The 18,789-nt window shown below is 45.8% G+C and overlaps 1 protein-coding gene across 6 annotated transcripts in view; it reads right to left on the bottom strand.

Moving 5' to 3' along the window:
* The window catches only part of TUB (TUB bipartite transcription factor), a 134,198-nt gene extending 123,566 nt beyond the window's left edge, over positions 1-10,632 (bottom strand). For 2 of the 6 annotated variants that reach the window (XM_064425422.1, XM_064425424.1), the window contains exon 1: positions 10,220-10,632. In XM_064425422.1, coding sequence (XP_064281492.1) covers positions 10,220-10,275 — 56 coding nt within the window. In that variant the 5' untranslated portion in view covers positions 10,276-10,632. The remainder of the gene's footprint in view (positions 1-10,219) is intronic. The other 4 variants (XM_064425417.1, XM_064425420.1, XM_064425418.1 and 1 more) reach the window with 2 other exon arrangements.
* Between the last annotated feature and the right edge of the window lie 8,157 nt (positions 10,633-18,789).

Raw genomic sequence — 18,789 nt, 5'->3', positions numbered from 1 at the left:
TCTTTAGAAAACTTTTTGCATAATTTCTGCACCATATTAAAAGATTAAATCTGAAATATTTCAGAATAGACTCATTAAAGGGCTCTAGTATTGTTCTCTGCTAAATAATCTGTTTTATTACTCCCTCTCTCCGTACCTATTCTTATCCAAGTCATTTACCCTGACTTGCCAACTACCTACACAAGAGTGGTGAAGAGAAACTTAATTTAAAAAAAAAAAAAGATTCTCTATATTTCCAGCATTGACGTTGAAGTGTTCATACTTCATTTACTGTACACAGAATTCAGAATTTTTGTACAGCTGCACTGTGACTGAGATGGCATCAAAAAGGCAAACTTGGACATTGCAATTGTAGAAAAAAAGCAGCTACTAGTAAAGAAGACAGAATTTTAAATACACTCAGAGCCTCACACCACTTCTGAAGCATCGAGACACAAGCACTTTTATGATGCACAGTACATCAGAAGAATATAAGCATAAAAATCCCAGCAGCTTCTTTTTGAGACCAAGTCTGGACCAAATAACCAGCCAGGAAGGTAAAGGATAAGATGCAAATGAATATTCTTTGTTGCTCTTGGCATGATTCAGAAGAACCACAGGAAAGGGATTTAGGCACATACTTCATAGCATGGAGATGATCCCACAGTTCAATAGGGGCAAGGTGAAAGCAAAAAAAGATTTTTAGCAGGAAGATAATCGTCAATGCCAAAAAACTCAATTTGAGTCAAAGATAGATGCATACCTTCCTCTATCAGAGAATTTAGCATAGATCTTCCTCTATTAAGAGAATTTAGCGTAGCAGGAACTGCACTCAGCCTCACCCAGCACCACAGCACAGCTCCCCAGGCTGGGTGGGAATGCTCCACACGGGATGGCCAGAGAAGCACTGCAGAGCACTCATACTTGTTAATTAACAATGAAACTTGCACCTAAACAAGTGCATTTTTGTGTACCTGGATGGGAATAGATCCTTGTCTCCCACCCTTAGAGCAAGGTTTCTTTGGACTCTCAAATCAGCATCTCATTGTTTTATCTTAACAAATCTACAGCTCATCCAAGACAACAGGAAAACCTCACTGCAAGGCATAAGCAAAACAAATGCTTCTGCTTTTGCAGGTATTTCACTTGAATTACATTTTAAAACAACCTATTAGTCCACGCAGATTTCCCAGTGAATGAATCAAACGCATATAATGTATCATAAAGACATGACAGTGAACAAAACAGAGTTAGATCACCAAATCTGAGCTTCAGTTTCCCTCCCAAGCACATTTGAGATGCCTGCAGCCCCAGCCTGGCCAGGAGGATGCCTGGTGGACAAATCCTGGCTTCACTTCCCCAGGAGCAAAGAGAGGGGCTGCAGGCAGGAGGGCCTTTTGCCTTATTGGCAGCCAAGACCTGATGCCCAGGGGAGACAGCAAATATCAGGAAAATATCACCACCTTCCTTCCCAGTCTCAGAGGCAAAAAGCAGTATATTTGCATTTAATGATGCCATATTTGAGATGATATATTTAATAATCCCTGTAGTCAGTCTGAAGCTCAGCTCCAGGAGCTCCGAAAATTACGAACATAAATAGCTGTGGCTTATCCTCAGCTCTCTTGCAAAGAGCAGCTCACCTGCACTCAGAGCTGATGGGAGGAGTGCACCTTCACCTAAGGTATAATTCAAACATCAAAAAAAGCCCCAGTATAATATTGTATGGTTGCTCATTATTTTTTATAAGAGACAGCAAACAACATCTGTGTAGTACAACTACCAAATACAAGTGGAGAGTGGAAACAAAATCTCTGGTTTTCAACATGTCTGGAATATTAATTCTCAGCTCTGATTTTAAACTACTTCTTATTTTTTAGTTCAAAGTTCCTTTCCCTGCTATTCATACACCTGCACTCCAAGCACAATTGCCTTGGATCTCAGTACATCCATTGCTTCAGGAATCATTTTATATTTGCAAAAGGATGAATGAAAATAGCCCAGAGTCTGATATGAACATCTTTGGCTGTAGTATCCAGCATCCCATACTCCTGGAGGTAATCCTCTTACTGTGATTAGCAGAAGAACAGAAGGGTTGTAAGGAGGGACTTAAGTGGGCTTTGGCCTCAGACAGAGTTCATAGCCCAGGCTGGCTCCTCTGCTTCTTGCATGAGTGGCCCACACTGAATTTCAAAATCCTTGCTAAGTAAATACATGCAAGAGATTTCTAGGAAGGTGAGAAGAAAAATTAATCCTGCCAGAGAGAAACAAAAGCATATATAGCATATTGTGAAGGTGAAAAGAGAAGTGAAATTTAAGATGGTGATGATGTGGGTAATGCAGTTTCTGGGAAAATGTGGCAGGGTATCTGTGCACACTGAAGAACACAGGTGGGGAGAAAACCACAGCAATCTTCCAAGAGAAGGGGACACTTGTCCATCAGTGCCTGGATTTTAGGCCTGCTGAACCACAGAATGCCATGGAAGGAAAGCTACTGCCAAGACCTTCAAGTCTTCTGTTCACACAACACGCTGAGTCCCACTCCAATCCCAACTGATTCCCAGCTCTCTCTCAGCATTTACCTGTTACTCACTTGTTGCTAGTAAGACAAGACTACAAATTATTTATTTTTTAGAAAGCTGCTTCCCTCCCTCCCCCCACCCCAGAAATCTTCACTGTGCAATTTAGCTCCTCTGAGGTTTAGTCAGACCCACCTAAATAAACCCAACAAATCCACTGACCACATATGTCATTCTTGGTCACAGCACTGCCTCACATGTACATAAAAATCAGCTCACATGCTCTACAGTGTTTAATAATGAACTCCCAGTTTCCCTACTGGCCCTTCTCTTCATTTCTTGATTCTGATTCATCTGCACCTTCCTACCAAAAAATCTTTTCTAGTCTGAGTGCACTGTTTCACAATCCAGAGGACAACTCCATTCTACTAGACCTCGTTACAAAGCCCAAGTTTCATTATTCTTCCTAAAACTAGCCAAATTATACTAAAAACCAGAGCACTTTTATTTATTCCACCTGAGATGAAAATAAATATGATGGAGGGCTGAAGCAACTTGAAGCAGAAACCTCAGTTTAGGAAAGCCCATTCAGCTGTACTTCAATAGTACTGTGTTAGAAAAGAACAAAATTCAAGTGTATTCTTAGAAACCACAGCATCCTGCAGACAGGCAAAACAGCCTGTGTGGAGCCAGCCTCTCCTGGACTGACTGTCTGATTGACAGCTCCTGCCAAATTCCCTCCAGACCTCTTTCTTACACAGCCTTCCCCAGAAAGCTCTCTGGGAGCATCTTTCACCAACCAAGCAAATTCCCTGGCTTCCAGCAGAATTTTAGCTACAGCTCTGCAAAACAACCTGGGAGAGCATATCTAGAAAAGCCACAGTAAGGAATTAGCTTTGATAGTCCAGAAGTCCCAGCAGAGGATGTTTGGGCAGGCTTTTCAAGCAGGATTTTCAAGTTGGAAAAGTTTCTCTTTGAAAAATATGTTTTAAAGGATTGCCAGCAAACTCTGCAAAGATAAGAGTGAATCTAGGTGAGCTTGCACACGATTCCTCAAGAACAGAACAGTTCAACATTAATATCAATAACACCTGGAGGGTCCATGAGGAACTGCTTCACCCTCCAAACAGCACAGTGAAACTTCAAAACAAACTGGACTGTTTCCAAAACAGAAGAGCCCTGCCTCTGGAATTACATCTAGCCATGATCTTGTCTCCCTAAGGACCCACAAATTGGTGGAGGAATTTGAGCTGGCACATTTACCAGACAGGTAAGTAAGTAATTGGATGTTTGACACAGTGTGGCTGTTTGTCACAGTAATAGGACCCTAACACACCACAGCACCAGTAGGATAAAAGGAATCAAACACAAAACACAGCAAGCTCATAAAAATAAAGAAATAATATTGGTTTTTTTCAAGCAAGGTGACTTAACTGCTTGATCACCTATACTTCTAGAGACAAATTACAACCTAAGAATTACTTTTGAAATTGATTTTGAGCTGATTTGCTGACAATTTGCTCTTCAAAGACCTGTACTCCTCTGGGAACATCTTTGTTTTCATACAAGCTCCTGGAATCTTCCCCTGCTCTTGACCTCAGCATTCAAGCATTTGAGATGTATCCAGGCACTGGCTAACATCCCTCTTCTAAAAACACAGGTGGCTGCTGGCTGAACTCAGCCTGGTCATCTCAATGGACATCCCACTGTGTCAACAGCTGGCATGGCTCTTCTGTCCTGACTCATTTCTGAAGGGGAAAACCATCTCTGATGGTGCTCAGCCATGAACATTATTCCTCAGACTTCCATTAGAAGTGACATTCACACAAATTACATATTGGAGAGAGAAAAGGTTTTCTTTTGATGATAATGCAGATCACGAGCAACGTGGTTGATTTTTCTTTAAGATATAATCTAATGCTGAGAGCTGCAGTGAGAGCACAAAGCGTATCTAATAGCTCGGATCTGCAGTGTTCTGTCTTCCCTGCACTGTGCATGGATGCAGGCACAGCAGAGAATGACAATTCCACGCTCCAGCACCACAGATGAGGCACTTGATGTGTCTTTTACACATGGTAACAAAAGGCATTCGCACGGAGCGTGAGATGAGACCACAGAACAAGGAAAAAGTGCCAATAAGAGACCCAGAGAAGCATTTCTTGTGGTACATCATATGCCATTTCTTGTGGTGCATCACTCTTCAGAGACAGTTCTGTTGGTTTCCTATACCTCCTTCTATCCTGAAAAAATGCTTGAGTTATCTTTATGGCTCAAGAGAGAACCTGAAGGCAGGATTTAAGCACAAAGCTTTGCAGAGACCTTGGAACTTTTACAGAGGTCTGTAACTGTACTGACAAAAGATGTGTATATTCTGTGTCAATTTTTATTGCAAGTTAAGACTCAAGTGATTCTCTCCTTCTTCCCGAAAATTCCTAGCTTATGTTACCTGGATATATAACATTACTATAGATAAACCAGAGAGCAGCTGTAACACTGACTTTTCTTTAAAAACCTACACTTCACTCTCACTACTGAGCTGCTGGCTCAACTTACTGCTCCAAACACCAACCACAGAATCATTTATGCTGGAAACGACCATGAAGATCAAATCCAACCATTAAACCAGCACTGCCAAGTACACCACTAAACCATGTCCCCAAGTGTCACATCAACATGGCTTTTAAATATCTCCAGGGATGGAGACTCAGTCAGTTCCCTGGGCAGCCTGTTCCAGTGCTTGTAACTCTTCCAGTGAATAAATTCTTACATTTCTTAGGATTGTCGTGCTGTACATGAGCCCAGTAGGTTTAAATTATATTCTCAGGCTACTTTTGTTTAAGAGCTTTAAAATTTCTTCTTCAGGGAAGCAGGAGCTGAAGTTTCCTCTCCCACATCTCTCTGCAAGGCTGTCACAAGTCTCTGGAGGATTCACACACTCCAAGGACGTGCTGCCAACCAACACAGAACATTCACCCCTGAGCATGGGAGGATGCACATGAACTCACCCCAGGTCATTCTTAGTACCTTGGCTGAAGGAAAGAAACATCACTCCCAAATTCTAGCTTCTCCTATGTTATTGAAATTAAAATGCTTCATTATGAAAGAAAAGCAAAGAACCTAACTCCAGCAAACTAAATGCACAACACTGATAAACTAATAAGGATTTCTGTATCTGTTGCAGGAATGTTTTATTCTGGCTTCACTTGAGGGTTGGCTGATTCTACCTCTCCTTTTGACCCATAGAACAATTTTATCTTCTTGTCCTCCCAGTTCCTTTGTCCAGTGATTACAGCTTTAAAGGAACCTCATCCAGGAGGAAACACCTGAAGACACACACAGGCAGAGGAGAGAAGGGTGGCTTGGCTGCAAATAGAGAGGAGCTGCTCTTTGGAGTAGTTAAAGTGCACTCACTGCACCTGTACATGCTTCAGGATTTCACAGATGCTACTTCAAAGGAGAGAAGGAAAATAAAGTTAAGTTTCTCTAAGACAACTTTTTTGGATGAAGTTTGGAGGACAGCCCTATTTACTCATTGATGAAAGCACGTCCCAGAAAGATCAAGACAGAGGACTCTAAAAACCGTCAAAAACAAAGATCTAAGATTGAAACCCTCCAACTTCATGACCCAGATGCACTGTCACAGCTTTTCAACACAGGCTAAAAAAAGGCAAAACCAGAAATAGCAGCTTCAGAAGGAAGTAAAAAACAACACTGATATCCAGAATAGAACAAAGATACAGATCAATGGAAAAAAGTTTCATGCTGTCTCCAACAGTTGAAACATCCTGAGAGTAGGTTTCCCAAAATATACTTCCAAATGTTGTTGGATAAAACCACCATCATTCATAGTGTGGTAATTACTGAGGTCACGATGGCTGCGCTGAAGCCCTCCAGGAAAGAAATAGAAAGTAATTCTGGAGAAAAAACAGAGAGAGAAAAGGGTGGAAAAACTGTGGATGTGTTGGTGTCAAGAACAAATGTGAGAAAGAAGGGATGTCTTCACATCTGGTATTTAGCTGTGGCTTGTTGGGTTTTTTGTAAAAAAAAAATCTTTGTTCATGGACAGGTATGATGTGAAGGTTACCTGGTCCTTCTGCAAAACTTCTGCTACTCCTGAAGAAATCCTTCTGGACCAGCTATGAGAGCTAAGCACAGTCCACTGATTCATGGAAAAACCTTGCAAAATCATGGAGAACCACTGATTCCTTGCAGTTTTTCCAAATGTGGACTGCAGATTCCCATTCTGCAGTACTTGCCCATATATTTGATTTCAAACTGGTCTTCTGCGCCCATGGATTGACTGAATTCTGCACACTGTCCTAAATTGTGCTTTCAATTGAATTCAATGAATGGTATCAGAGCTCCCTCAAGCCTTCACGAGCACCATTTTGACCTTCAGTGGTCAAATTTGGGTTGTGTTGTTGAGGATTAAGCATTTGACAATCTGGTCACCAGCTGCTGTGAGTGCTAGGAAGGACTCAGATGTTCCAGCTCATGAGGATGGCTCCTTCAGTCTTATAGCAGCCAAAGACTGTTCCTCATTTTCACCTTCCTATCATATTAATGTCTCTTCTCTCTGAGCTTTCATTTCCACCTGGAAATGATGAGAAGCACTGGGGAAAACCTCCACTTGCTAGCTCTATTTGCAGATAGCACCAACACAAGGAGGTTTCAAGCATCTCCAAGAGCAAGGGCCTGCAGGGTTCCCAAAGAAAGCTGGGGGGAGGCAGCAAGAGTGCTGATGGGCACCAGCCCAGCTGCCAAAACCTCCACCAGCACTGAACACTGAAAGCTTGGAAGAGAACAGGTTTGACTCCGCCCTGCAAGATGAGCATTTCTGCACACCCAGGGACCGCAGCCATGATAAGCAGGTAGCGTGATGCTCAAGAGGAAAAGAAGCCAAACAGAAACTGAATATAAACTGTCCAATAAACAGCTTGTCACCAAGGGCAGAAGGTGAAAGAGAAGATTCTTTTACTCTAGAAGTTAGCCATCTGAACCCAGAGTTCCCAAGCGTTTCTAGGATCATCAAAATATCCCCAGTTTTTGTTTAAATTGCTGCCTGTCCTGTGCTTTCAGCTGGCAGTGCTCAGAGTGACCAGGGAATTACAACAGCACTAAAATGGGAGGAAAGCAAAGATGTGCTTTGGCCAACTTTTTGGAGCCAGGTGTGGAAATGCCAAACCTGATCATTAAGAGCTTTTTCCAATCATACCTGCTTCTTTCTCACAAACACAGGTCTAGGCTTGGGGAGGGGAGTGGGGGAAGCTTCCCCTTGGTTAGGAGAGCAGCTGAGGGGAGCTGTGCCCAACAGAGCTCCCTCGCCCCCGGTTTCACAGTCAAGTGATTGGATTTGCCCTGGGTTACACAAATTATCTGCAGGAAGAAGCTGTGGATGTCCTGGGCAGCAAGCCTAAGGGAGTACCACAATCACAGGGCCAAATGCTGACACACACACCAAATGTCAAATAAAGCCCATTAGAAAAATACCTGCCAGCTGCACATACGTGTGGCCATTTAGAAGGGACACAGCCACTCCCTTCACTTCCATGGGGAAAAATCCCTGCATGCATCTTATGGAGTCCAAAGGCCAAATCCTTTGTTTAATTAGTTTAATTTCATATATGATACCTGGTTTATTTTTTAATTATGGATGCAATTGCATTTATGGGAGGCAGCACCTGCTCCTTTGGCCCTGTCCCTCTATTTCTGCAATGCTGATTCATGGATGCCAACACAAGAGGAGTACCTAGGTGTTCTTTTTCCCAAGAAAAAGATGCTGGCCTTCACACGGTGCTTGGCTGTCCACAGGACTGTCCCACATGTCTCTGCCACAGCGCTGCCACCCTGAGAGCCACTGGAACTCCTGTGGCCACTGGTGAGCAAGACCAAAGCTGGGGCATGATCCAAAAGCAAACATCAGCCACCAGGGTTTGGGATAAAAGAGAGTTAGCTCCTTCTCCTGCAGGAACCTGGGTACAGGATGGGTGTGGAAGGGCAGGCTCAGCCTGAGGGTGCAACTCTTTATTGATTTTCAGAAGAAGACTATAAGTAAAAGCTGTGATTCCTCAAAGGACCTCTCATCCTCACAGCACTGAAATATATGTGTGTGTATATATATATAGATATATACACACATATATATATGTGTGTGTGTATGTATGTATAGTACACAGTTGGATTCATCAGGAAAAACCCCAAATCTCAAAAGGCCAGCCTGGCCACTGAAATATTGTATTTATGCCCCAAGAAGATGTAGGAGAGCCAAGCAAGGTGGACATACAAGTGCAGAATGTTCCCAGGTGAAGGCTGATGAACACTTATCAGTGACTTCTCTGTCAGGATCAGGAAAACTGAAAACTGGAGAAATAGACTGCAAGTAATACATAAGGTTAGATCACAATGTGACAGCACCAGGAGGAAACCTCCAAGAGGAGTTTCTGTGAAATGTTTGGGTTGTTTACTCTAGGGTAAGAATATTGAAGTTGCTGTAAACTTGGGCTGCATGGGACAGTCTGAGCTCTTCAGGGTCTCACTGCTGCTCTTTGAGGATGTGCCATCAGACAGAAAGGATCCTCTGCATGGGACAATGCATGCATAAAATCACAGCTTGTTGTATAACTCAGTTCTACATACACATAAACACATACACCTTCTTTTTAAAGAAAATATTGTTCCATTGGCACCACTGTATCTGGATTTTTACTGCTGAGGCAGTAGGAATGCACCAAAAATGAGTGAAACCCTCTAGATGCACATCTAAAACATACATACCCACGCATCCAGGGAGCGTGGGCAATGCTGAATACCTGGTTAACCACTGAAAACCACTTCCAAGGGCTATTTCTCCAGAATATCGTGGTGGCTTGTGGTGGTGAATTCAGTGAGGCACTAACACTGCTTATGCTTAGCATTTCAGGTGTAACATTTACACAGACAAAAACAAAAAAAAAAACAACAACAACAACAAAAAAAAGCCACAACGAAACAAACAAAAAAAAAGGAAGAAAAAATACATGAAAAGAGTATGAAGTTTGTACCTTTTTTCTTTTTTCTTGATCCAGGCTTGAAGAACCTGTCAGTCACAGCCATGATTCACATAAAACAAAACTAATGCTACAATACATTTCTGTTTCCAGGAAGAGGAAAAGCATGCATGCTGGTTTGAAACACAGTGGGAATATTTCTAATTTGAATTTGAAATATTCCTAAATTCAGCCCGTTCATCTCTGTGGTACCCAGGCTGCACACAGTGCTTTACTTGAAAACATCACTCTTTAGCCACATCCTGGCTCCCTGGCTCCATTTCCCAAGCTTTAGTTTCTATTTGTTGAAAGCTTTGAGCAGCAGTTCCTACAGATCACCTTTCAGAAGCCTGGGCGACTGCTGAGGTGATCAGTGCATCTCAGAGAGAGCCTGGGGAACATTTGCATTCAGGGCTGGGAGCATCCCCAGTCTGGCCACCCCAGGCTGAAACTCCCACCTGGTTTCCAGAAAAACACCTGCTAAATATCACCAAACACCGCTGCTGGAGTTACCGGCAACACAGGGTGTCCCAAGACTGGAAAAGCAGCATCAGTAAAGGGTTTTGCTTCCCTGAAGAGGGCTCCCCATCTCGGTTTATATAAACAGCATGATGGTTTTACAATATCAGGAAAAAAAAAAAAAGAAAAGAAAAGAAAAGAAAATAAGAAAAGAACAAACCAAAACAAGCCAGACGGTACCTGTTGTAACTCCATCTACTGTAAGACATGTTCCTGTTGCTGCTGACACCATCCATCTCCGGCTCGGCTACAGCGCTCCCAGCATGGCCCGGCCGCTGCGGGCAGGGCTGCGCTCACACACCTGCCTGCGGCCGGGCCCGCCCCGCCCGCGGGGGCAGCCGGAATTCACCGCCCCGCAGCGGCTTCGCATCGAGCTCTGGTGCTCGGAGCGAACCACTGCCGGCGAGGGAGGAGGAGGAGGAGGAGGAGGGAGGGATGAAGAGGAGGGGAGGCTCCCGGGGTCCCCGCGAGGGGCCGGGCGCTCTGAGGCAGCCGCGGGCTCGGAGCCGCGCAGGTAGCGAGCGGGATGGCGGCTGCTAAGCCGCTTAAGGGATATTCGGCGGGGCCGTGCTGAGGAGCGCGGCGGCTTGTGCGCCTCCTGCTCCGGCACACGCGCCTTATTTATTTATTTATGCCGGTTGCCACAGATACGGGTCCATTGCGCTGACATCAGCCGCCTCCCACCCAGCGCCGGGCCCGGGTCTCGCCGGCGCGGTGTGCCCGGAGGCGCCCCGGTGCCATGGCTGCCCGCGGGCCCGGAGCTCCCTGCCCTCAGGGCCGCGGCCTCGCCGCCCGCGGCTGGCAGCGCGGTGGGCAGGGGCACTCGGAGTGCAGAAAAACACCTTGCACCCCCTGTTAAAGTCACTGGTTTGCACAGTGCGTGGTCGCAGTTCAGCCCGGGGCAGGGATGTGAGAGCCCTCCAGCCTCCATGTGGCTCTTCCTGAGCCGGGACCGAAGGCCAAACCACCCTTCATGGCTCCTGCACACACATCCCTGGTCGGATGGCAGTGTCCTGTGCCTGTGCCGAGCCCCGTTTGTCACCTCCCTCAGCTGAAGGCAGCACAGGGCCTGTGGTGCTCCCAGGTGCCCACACCTGCCCGGTGGTTGGGAACCAGGTCTGCTTCCCAACATCCCTCAGTTGTGGGGCTTGGCTGCATGGCCATGCAGTGACAGGCACAGACATCATGACCCATCTCCTGCAACACCACAGCACCTGAGGCTGCCCAGAGGGCCTGACCATCCCGAGGCCAAGGGAGATGCTTCCAGAAGCAGTGCCACGTGAGCACAGTCAGCTCCGAGAGCAATGAAGGTTCTCTGCAGACACACAGAGAGGTGGGGGACTGCTCTCACACCTTTCCCAGACACTCCCAACTCTTTGGCCTGTGCTAGTATCCTCTGGCTCCTTCATTCACTGCTTGGCCAGCCAGGTGCCCAGCCCTGCTCTTATGTGTAAGATCTCTCATGAGAAATGTATAAGAATCCCAAGGATACATAAATAAGGACTGGAAGGTTCTTGAGTGAATCAGGACCAGTCACTCTTCTCACAAACCACTGTATCTGATGAGGATTTCATGCTGAAGTTCCAGAGGCTGCTAGTTAAGAGCTCCTAGAGCTCCAGAAAGTAGCTCAAAGTCCTGGGGTTCCACCCCACTGACAGAGACTTCCCATTCCTAGCTCAAAGGTATTCATGGACACCAGTTAGCCAATTGTTCTTGCGCCATTCAGTTCCTTTAGTTCAAGTAAAAGAATGTCTGCCATCATTCTTTAAATTTCCAGTCTTTATTTTCAAAGGGGGAATAGACCAAACCCTCAATCCCTTTGCAACAGGAGAGGCAGAACAACCCCAAGAGCTTTTTCCAGGTACCAGTTTTAACCCAAATCAAACCCTTCCTGAATATGGGTGGTATTTGGCCATACTTCTTTCAAACAGGGAAAACATCAAACAGGGTTCCTTGGAATGGCAATTAAAGTGCCCAGACCTGAGCCCTGCTCCTTGTAACTGCCTATACCCTGTTGTTGATGTGATGTACAGACAGTGCATTCCCATTTATCTCTTTCACATGGAGTGACCTGGATGAATTGGACCATCTGGAAAGCAGAGTTACTCACAGCCCATCTCCTCCACCTACCTGCTCTGCTCAAACTGAGACATTTGGAAATGGGCAAACTGAAACCATTTACTTGTCTGTGGGATTACTCAGGCCAACATTTTCCACATGGGAGCAGCTGAAAATCATCCTGATGAGCCCCTGCAGCCCAGAGAAGCCTCTGTCAGAAACAAACCCCTCAAGGAACATCAATAAAAGAAAGGAGCACAGGTTGGCTGCTGTCCTCTTCACATGCCTTATTCAAAGTGTAGCTCACTGGCACCCCGGGCTCCTTCTCACTCATCCTGGACCAAAGCACTGAGCAGGAGAATGTCAACCACAGTGGTTCAGTGTGACAGTGCAAACACAGCCATACACCCAGAGCTGTCTTGTCCCAGCATGCTGAGGCAGGTGGGATGCAAAGATTTGGGGCTGACCCTGCTGAACCTCAGGGCAAGCACAGCCTCTCTACACAGGTAACACATCAAAACCAATCCCCCATCAAATTTTGGCAGAGTAATGCTTGGAGAACTTGCCTGTGCCTGCCTCAGGGGACCCCTTCACACACATCCTCACAGAAGAGGCACTCCAGAGTAGAGCCAAGTATGGTCACCACTGCTCTGCTGTGGGTAAACAACAGCTTGAGAGTGCTCAAAAAATACTCTGGGCAGCAGACTTAGCTTCCTGGGACACAGGTGTCTCCCTGCTTCCTGCACGTGGGTGACAGCTCCCTGGGTGACAGCTGCCTGGATGCAAAGTCTCCCAACCCTTCTGCTCCAGAGTGTGTTAATTCTTGTTTCACTAACTCAAAACAAATACTAATGACTGACAGTGAAGCCTTTGCCTGTGATCGGCTGTGAGCAGCTCCAGGTCCTGCTGCTGGGCAGTGAATTTCCTCTGCAAGGGTCCCAGCTCTGCTCCTGCCCCTGACCCCACAGCCTGCATTGCTGACAATACCACTTCAAAGCTGAAATTTTCAGAAAGGTTTGGAAGGCGAAGCTGGGGCACTCATCAGCCTGTGTAAGTGGCAGCAACAGAAATGAGATCCATGCTGGAATTCAGTCAGAGAGAGAAATGGTTTTCTTGTCATTCCCTCTGCTCCCAGTGCTTCAGGGCATGTGCCACCATGTGAGCACGGCTGCATCCACACACATCTGAAATGAGTCACGTCTGCTCCCTGCTTCCAGAGATTCCCTCTGACCACTGCAGATGCAGGGACATCTCAAAGCAAGCATGTTTAATCCGGGGGGAGCAAGGGGCTGGACTTCTGGGTTACAGTATATGAATGCTGGAGCAGTGATAACATTCCAGTTCTGAAAAGCATTGAGAAGCTGCCCCACAGACTTCCCATCCCAGTGCCAGCTGGGAGAAAGAATGGAACTGAGCACTGAAAAGACATAAAATCTTCCTTGTTTCAGGTGTTCAGAATACAGCAAATGATGTTATCACCCAAATAAATGTCATCTGGAATACTGGCTTGAGCTGTTGAAATACCACAGAAATTAAACTGGCAGCAGGGCTGCAGCAAACAGGCTGTTGCTGCATTTCCCTGCAGACAAATGGCAAAGTACCTGCTGAGTCACTGGATGGAGCCTAACAGGTTTAACAGTGCAAAATCAAAACTCCGGATTAGATATTCTAGAAACATTCTTGATTTTAAGTGTGCTTTTTGGGCATGCCCACTCTGTGATTATGCACATATATATTGTATCAACAGGACCGACGCTGCCCCAGCACCCCAAACAGTTGCTCAATGAGATTAGGAGTCCTTCCGCGGCGCTAATTAGTGCTTACGCAAGCAGGGATTTCTCCAAGCCCTCGGGGCTGCTGCCCGGAGCTGAGGATGCTCCCGGATCTGCAGGCGCTGCCCTGCCACAGGATCGAGCATTAATGTCCCTGCCCTGCTGCTTCGACAAAAAAGTTCCTCCCTTTGTCCTCCCGAGGGGCTGCCCGGGTTCAAACTGAGTTCTGCAGGTGAGGAGGAGGTGGGGGGAGAGCAAGGACGGGGGAGATTTGGTCTCCTAAGCACCATTGTAGGGGGATTTTTCAGAATGCCACTGTCCCATGATGTGAGACTGGGACAGTGGCAGGGTGACATTTGGGGACACCAGTGGACTAGTGCAGCCCAGCCTGAACCGCAGCTCCAGAGGAGTCAGGCTGACTTGAACAAAACATGCCAGTTCTCATTTAGTAACCAGACAGGTTCTAAGATAGCTCCAGGAAAACCAGTTACAAACCCTTTCACACCTGGGCAGTGCACTCCCCTGCAGAACAAACATCTGGACCTTGCTCAGCAGATGTGGGCCCACAGACACAGGAACAGCACTGCAGAGCCTGCAGCCCCACAGGAGCTCTATTGCCTTACAAGAAGCATGAGATGAAAAAACACTGCATAATTTTAAAATTAGGAAAAAAAAAGAATACAACAGCACAAAAGACTTGTGGAGCAACTTGTTAAAATGAGGAGAAACATGCAGCAATGGGACAGGAAGTGGTGACTCCAGGACACCCAACATCCCTGCTGGGGACTCCATAAGCCAGTGCCTTGGATGACATAATGCTTTATACAGGGAACTCAGGAAGGAGGAACGTGCCTGTCTGCTTTTCCACTTTCCCTCACATTACCCTGCCAAAGTAAAGCTTATGGAAGTTGGGCTTAACGATTTTGCCTGAAAAGAGGGTATTTACATCCTTAAGAGCATCTGGCATAATTCTGTATTTCATCTTCCTTTCAAAGGATAATGCAGCTTCTAAAAATTCCCTCCAAGAGCCATTATGATTTTATGCTGCTCCTGATACAATAAACAACTTCATTCGTCAAGCTCCAGGCATTTTGCAAAGAAGCCAGCATGACAATTTACATCTTGCAGAAAGGAACCTGAAGCAGCACAGCTTTCCTAGCAGCAACCAAGACAGCCTGGGAGACACCCACACTGGCTCTGCAGCCTCCACACTGCAATGTCCTCATTCCTACACAGCCACAGGATGACCCAACCCTCTGGAAGTGTTTAGAAACCTGACCGTGCCATCCACGGTGGTTTCATGTCCCAGTCTTCACAAGTGTAAGAAACTGGCAATGTATTCTTGAGAGCTCAACTTCTTCCTTCTTTTTAAGAGAAAGAAAATATTGTATTTACTATATATATATATATATATATATGATGTGTATGCTATACTTGCTCTATAGAAAATACTATAATTACTAAAGCAGAGGAAGTCCACAGCAGCGTGGGTGCTGATCTGTATTTTTTAGCAGGCTCAATCTCCCTCCTGGACCATATTGCTGAAAGGACAGCGTGGTGGTTTCATCCATCTGTACAGTGTGAACTGCTAAGGCAATCTCTTAGTAATTCATTAGCCCTTTTCATCCTCTGCTCCTCTCTGAAATACATCCTGATTTCCCACTTGTACAGAAATGGTGGGACATAAAACATAAGACTGTGCCAATGGATGAGTATAGTGGCCTTCTGTCAGGTATTGCTTTGTTAATCAATAAAAATTAAAAGCTGAAATATAAAAATTGCTCTGACAGTTTGGAGTTTCCCTTGTGTTAAAGAAGGCACAAAGCAGCTCTGGACAATGATGCTCCAACCCACCACGTTCCCCTCCTCTGGGACACCAGCAGCTTCCCAATGTTTCCCTCAAGGCTGCAGCAGCTTGTGTCAGCCCTGAAGCCCCTCAAGAGCCAGCTGGCAGTGCCACTCTTTGGGAAATTCCAGTCCCCATCTGCTGGGGAGTTTTATATTGCATTCATCCCTCTGGCATCCTCCTATCCATGAAAGAAGTCCTGAGCTTTACCAACTGAAATGCAGGTTCAACAAAACCACAATAATTGGAGTTTTTTTCCAATTTATGCAGCAGGAGCAATGGCATCAGCCCCAGTACAGAACCAGGTGTTAGTAAAGGTGTTTTAAATTCCTGCCCTGCACTACATGTGTTCCCATTCATGCTCCTTCTTGGTTCCTGCTGGCTCCAGCATTCAGAAGGAAACTCCTGATGCCTCATTTGGTTGTGTCCTCAAACACATACTGACATTCCCAGATTTCTGCAGCTACCACAGACAGTGGCTAAGTAGCCAGCCAGGCAGCCCTGTCCTGAATAAGGACTGACATTGACAGGCTTCTAACACAGAGATTTTAAACCATAGGATGGTTTGGGTTGGAAGGGTAATCAAACAGCATCTCATTCCAGCCCCCTACCACAGGCAGTGACACCTCCCACTAGACCAGGCTGCTCAAGGCCAGCTTGGCTTTGAACACTTCCAGGGAAGAGGCATCCACAGCTTCCCTGGGCAACCTGTACTAGTGCCTCAACACCCTCACAGTAAAGAATTTCTTCCATAGGTCATTTTGCTAGAGAAGGAATTCAGTACCAGGAGCATTAAAAAAGACTCCTCAGGCTTTATAAATCAGAATTGGGGGAGGGGGGGTGGTGTGAAAATATCAAAACCAATTAAAAATCCAATCAATTTACTCTTTTAAAAATTAATTTTTGAAGCTTACAAAATACATGACCACTGTTTAAACGTCATGAGAAATTTGGATTACTTTAGGTAAACAGAACATGAAAATATCAAAAAGTGAGTTTGAAATCCAGACACATGCCCACACGCATCAGGCTGTCCCCTCTACTGGAAGGTGGGAACTTTGTCATCTCAGTGTAGTGACACAAGCCAAAAATGAGGTGCTGACCACATTTCAAAGGGCAAAAAACACTGTCATTTTCAGTAGAGCAGGCAAAAAAGCATCAACAAATCCCCCGGCAGCCGTCAACCCTTTCACATCTCAGGTTTGTGAAAAACAGTGACAGATTTCACCCTGGAACACAACTGTTACGCTTTCCAGGCTTTTAGTGTTGTTCTGAAATTAATAATGTAATTGCCAGATACGGAAAAAAAGTCACTTGATCCTGCTCAGACTGAGAGGAGTTTTGAATTACAAAATTCTTCACTAGACCATAAAACCACAGTAGAGGTCTGTTCTTGTGCAGGGCACTATTTCAGAGGATCCATGTATGGATATTAAAGTAGCAGAATCTTCTGGCAGGTGACCAGTTGGAAACCAAATGCAAAAGCCTTGTAATGTATTTATTCCTGGTTCATAGGCAGCAGCCCGTAATTAAAGACCAAAGCCCCTTGTCCTTCTGCACACAAGGTACAATACCTATTTCATGGTTCACTTAAAACATCTGAGCCTGAGTGCAAGACTTCACCATTTGTCTCCTTGACATCCCACTCAACAAGCAACTTGTCTGAAATGGGAAGCAGCATTTCACACGTTCTAAAATATAACAGAAGTATCTGATTAACCCCCTAAAACACATCAGCTGCACAAGCCACTGCTCCTGTTTCTTCTTTCTGGTTCTCTGATGAGCTGGAGCCAGCAATGCAAACCTGGCTTGCTCTGGGCAGCCACTATGGTCCAGTGCAAACTTCCTGGCATGCACGAGTGCAAACCTGACTCCCAGATAAGTCACAGAGCTCTGCTGGAGTTTTAGGCTGCTTTAAAGAAAACTTCTGATTTTAAAAAGGTCTTTGCCTTTTTTCTTGTAAAATTCCATGTGCTCCCCTTGACCTGTTCCTCCAGCAGCCCCATGCCCAAGCTCACCAGCTGGTTCTCCCCAGCATGGTGTCGTTTGCAAACATGTTAACAGTGCACTGAATTGTCTCCTTCGAGTCACTGACAAAACGTTCAAGATGCCAGGTGAGATCCCTGCAGCCTTTCTCTTGTCACCAGACTCTGCCTGGAGGTCAGCCTGGTACACACTGAGGACCATCACTCACTCTGAGCCCAATCCATCAGTCAATTCTTTACCCAGCCCACAAAACCCTGAACCTTGATATCAAAATAGGGTGGGAAACAGTGTTGAAAGGCTTCCTGAGTTGAGGTAAAACTGCTCTCTCCTCATCCACAGATTCAGACACTTCACCACAGAGGGCAATCCTGGTGGTCAGGTGTGGCTGACTCCAGTAAATTCATACATTTATACAGACCATTCCCAACCAATTCTCTTTCACGTGCCCAGAAACATGTTCCTGGAGGACTCATTATGTGACTTTCCATGCACAGAAGCAAGGATGACTCCCTGCAGTTCCCTGCATTGTTTTCCAGGCCTTGCTTGAGGAAGGAGGGCACCACTTGCTTTCCTCCAGCCACCAGGAATTTCCCTTGGATTTCCATTATTTCCCAATGGAATTTCCATTAAAGATGCTCATGAAAGATATCCCAGCATCCTTGTGAGGGCATCAGCAGGCGTTCTCTCCATCTTAGATGGGCTCTATCAGGTGCCTGTGCATTTGTATGGGTCGAGTCCTCCAAAATAACCCCTGCCTTGCTCCTTACCCACTGCTCCTGCCTCTTCTCCTCATTCTACCTCCTCACAGGGACCTTGGAAATCAGCTTGGTCAAGAGGCAGAGGAGGCTCTGGGTACTGTGTCTACTGTCACTAAATCACCCAGCAACAGCTCCCCATCTTCCTTGTCCAGGACCTAACTCCTGAAAGACAGAGGGGAATGGTCTGGAATATGTCACGTTCCGTCCCAGCAATATGAAGATGTCAAAGAGGAGTTCTAAGGGATAGCTCTGGTGCTACAAGTGGAAAACAGGTGTGTATTTTCTACTTCCACTCCCCAGCCCTTCAAGGACATCCATTACAAATAATAC

The sequence above is a fragment of the Passer domesticus genome, chromosome 6 (genome assembly GCF_036417665.1).
Source record: "Passer domesticus isolate bPasDom1 chromosome 6, bPasDom1.hap1, whole genome shotgun sequence".
NCBI classification, from domain to species: domain Eukaryota; kingdom Metazoa; phylum Chordata; class Aves; order Passeriformes; family Passeridae; genus Passer; species Passer domesticus.
Note: the sequence above shows the minus strand (reverse complement) of the source record. Positions and strands in the feature narration are given on the sequence as shown.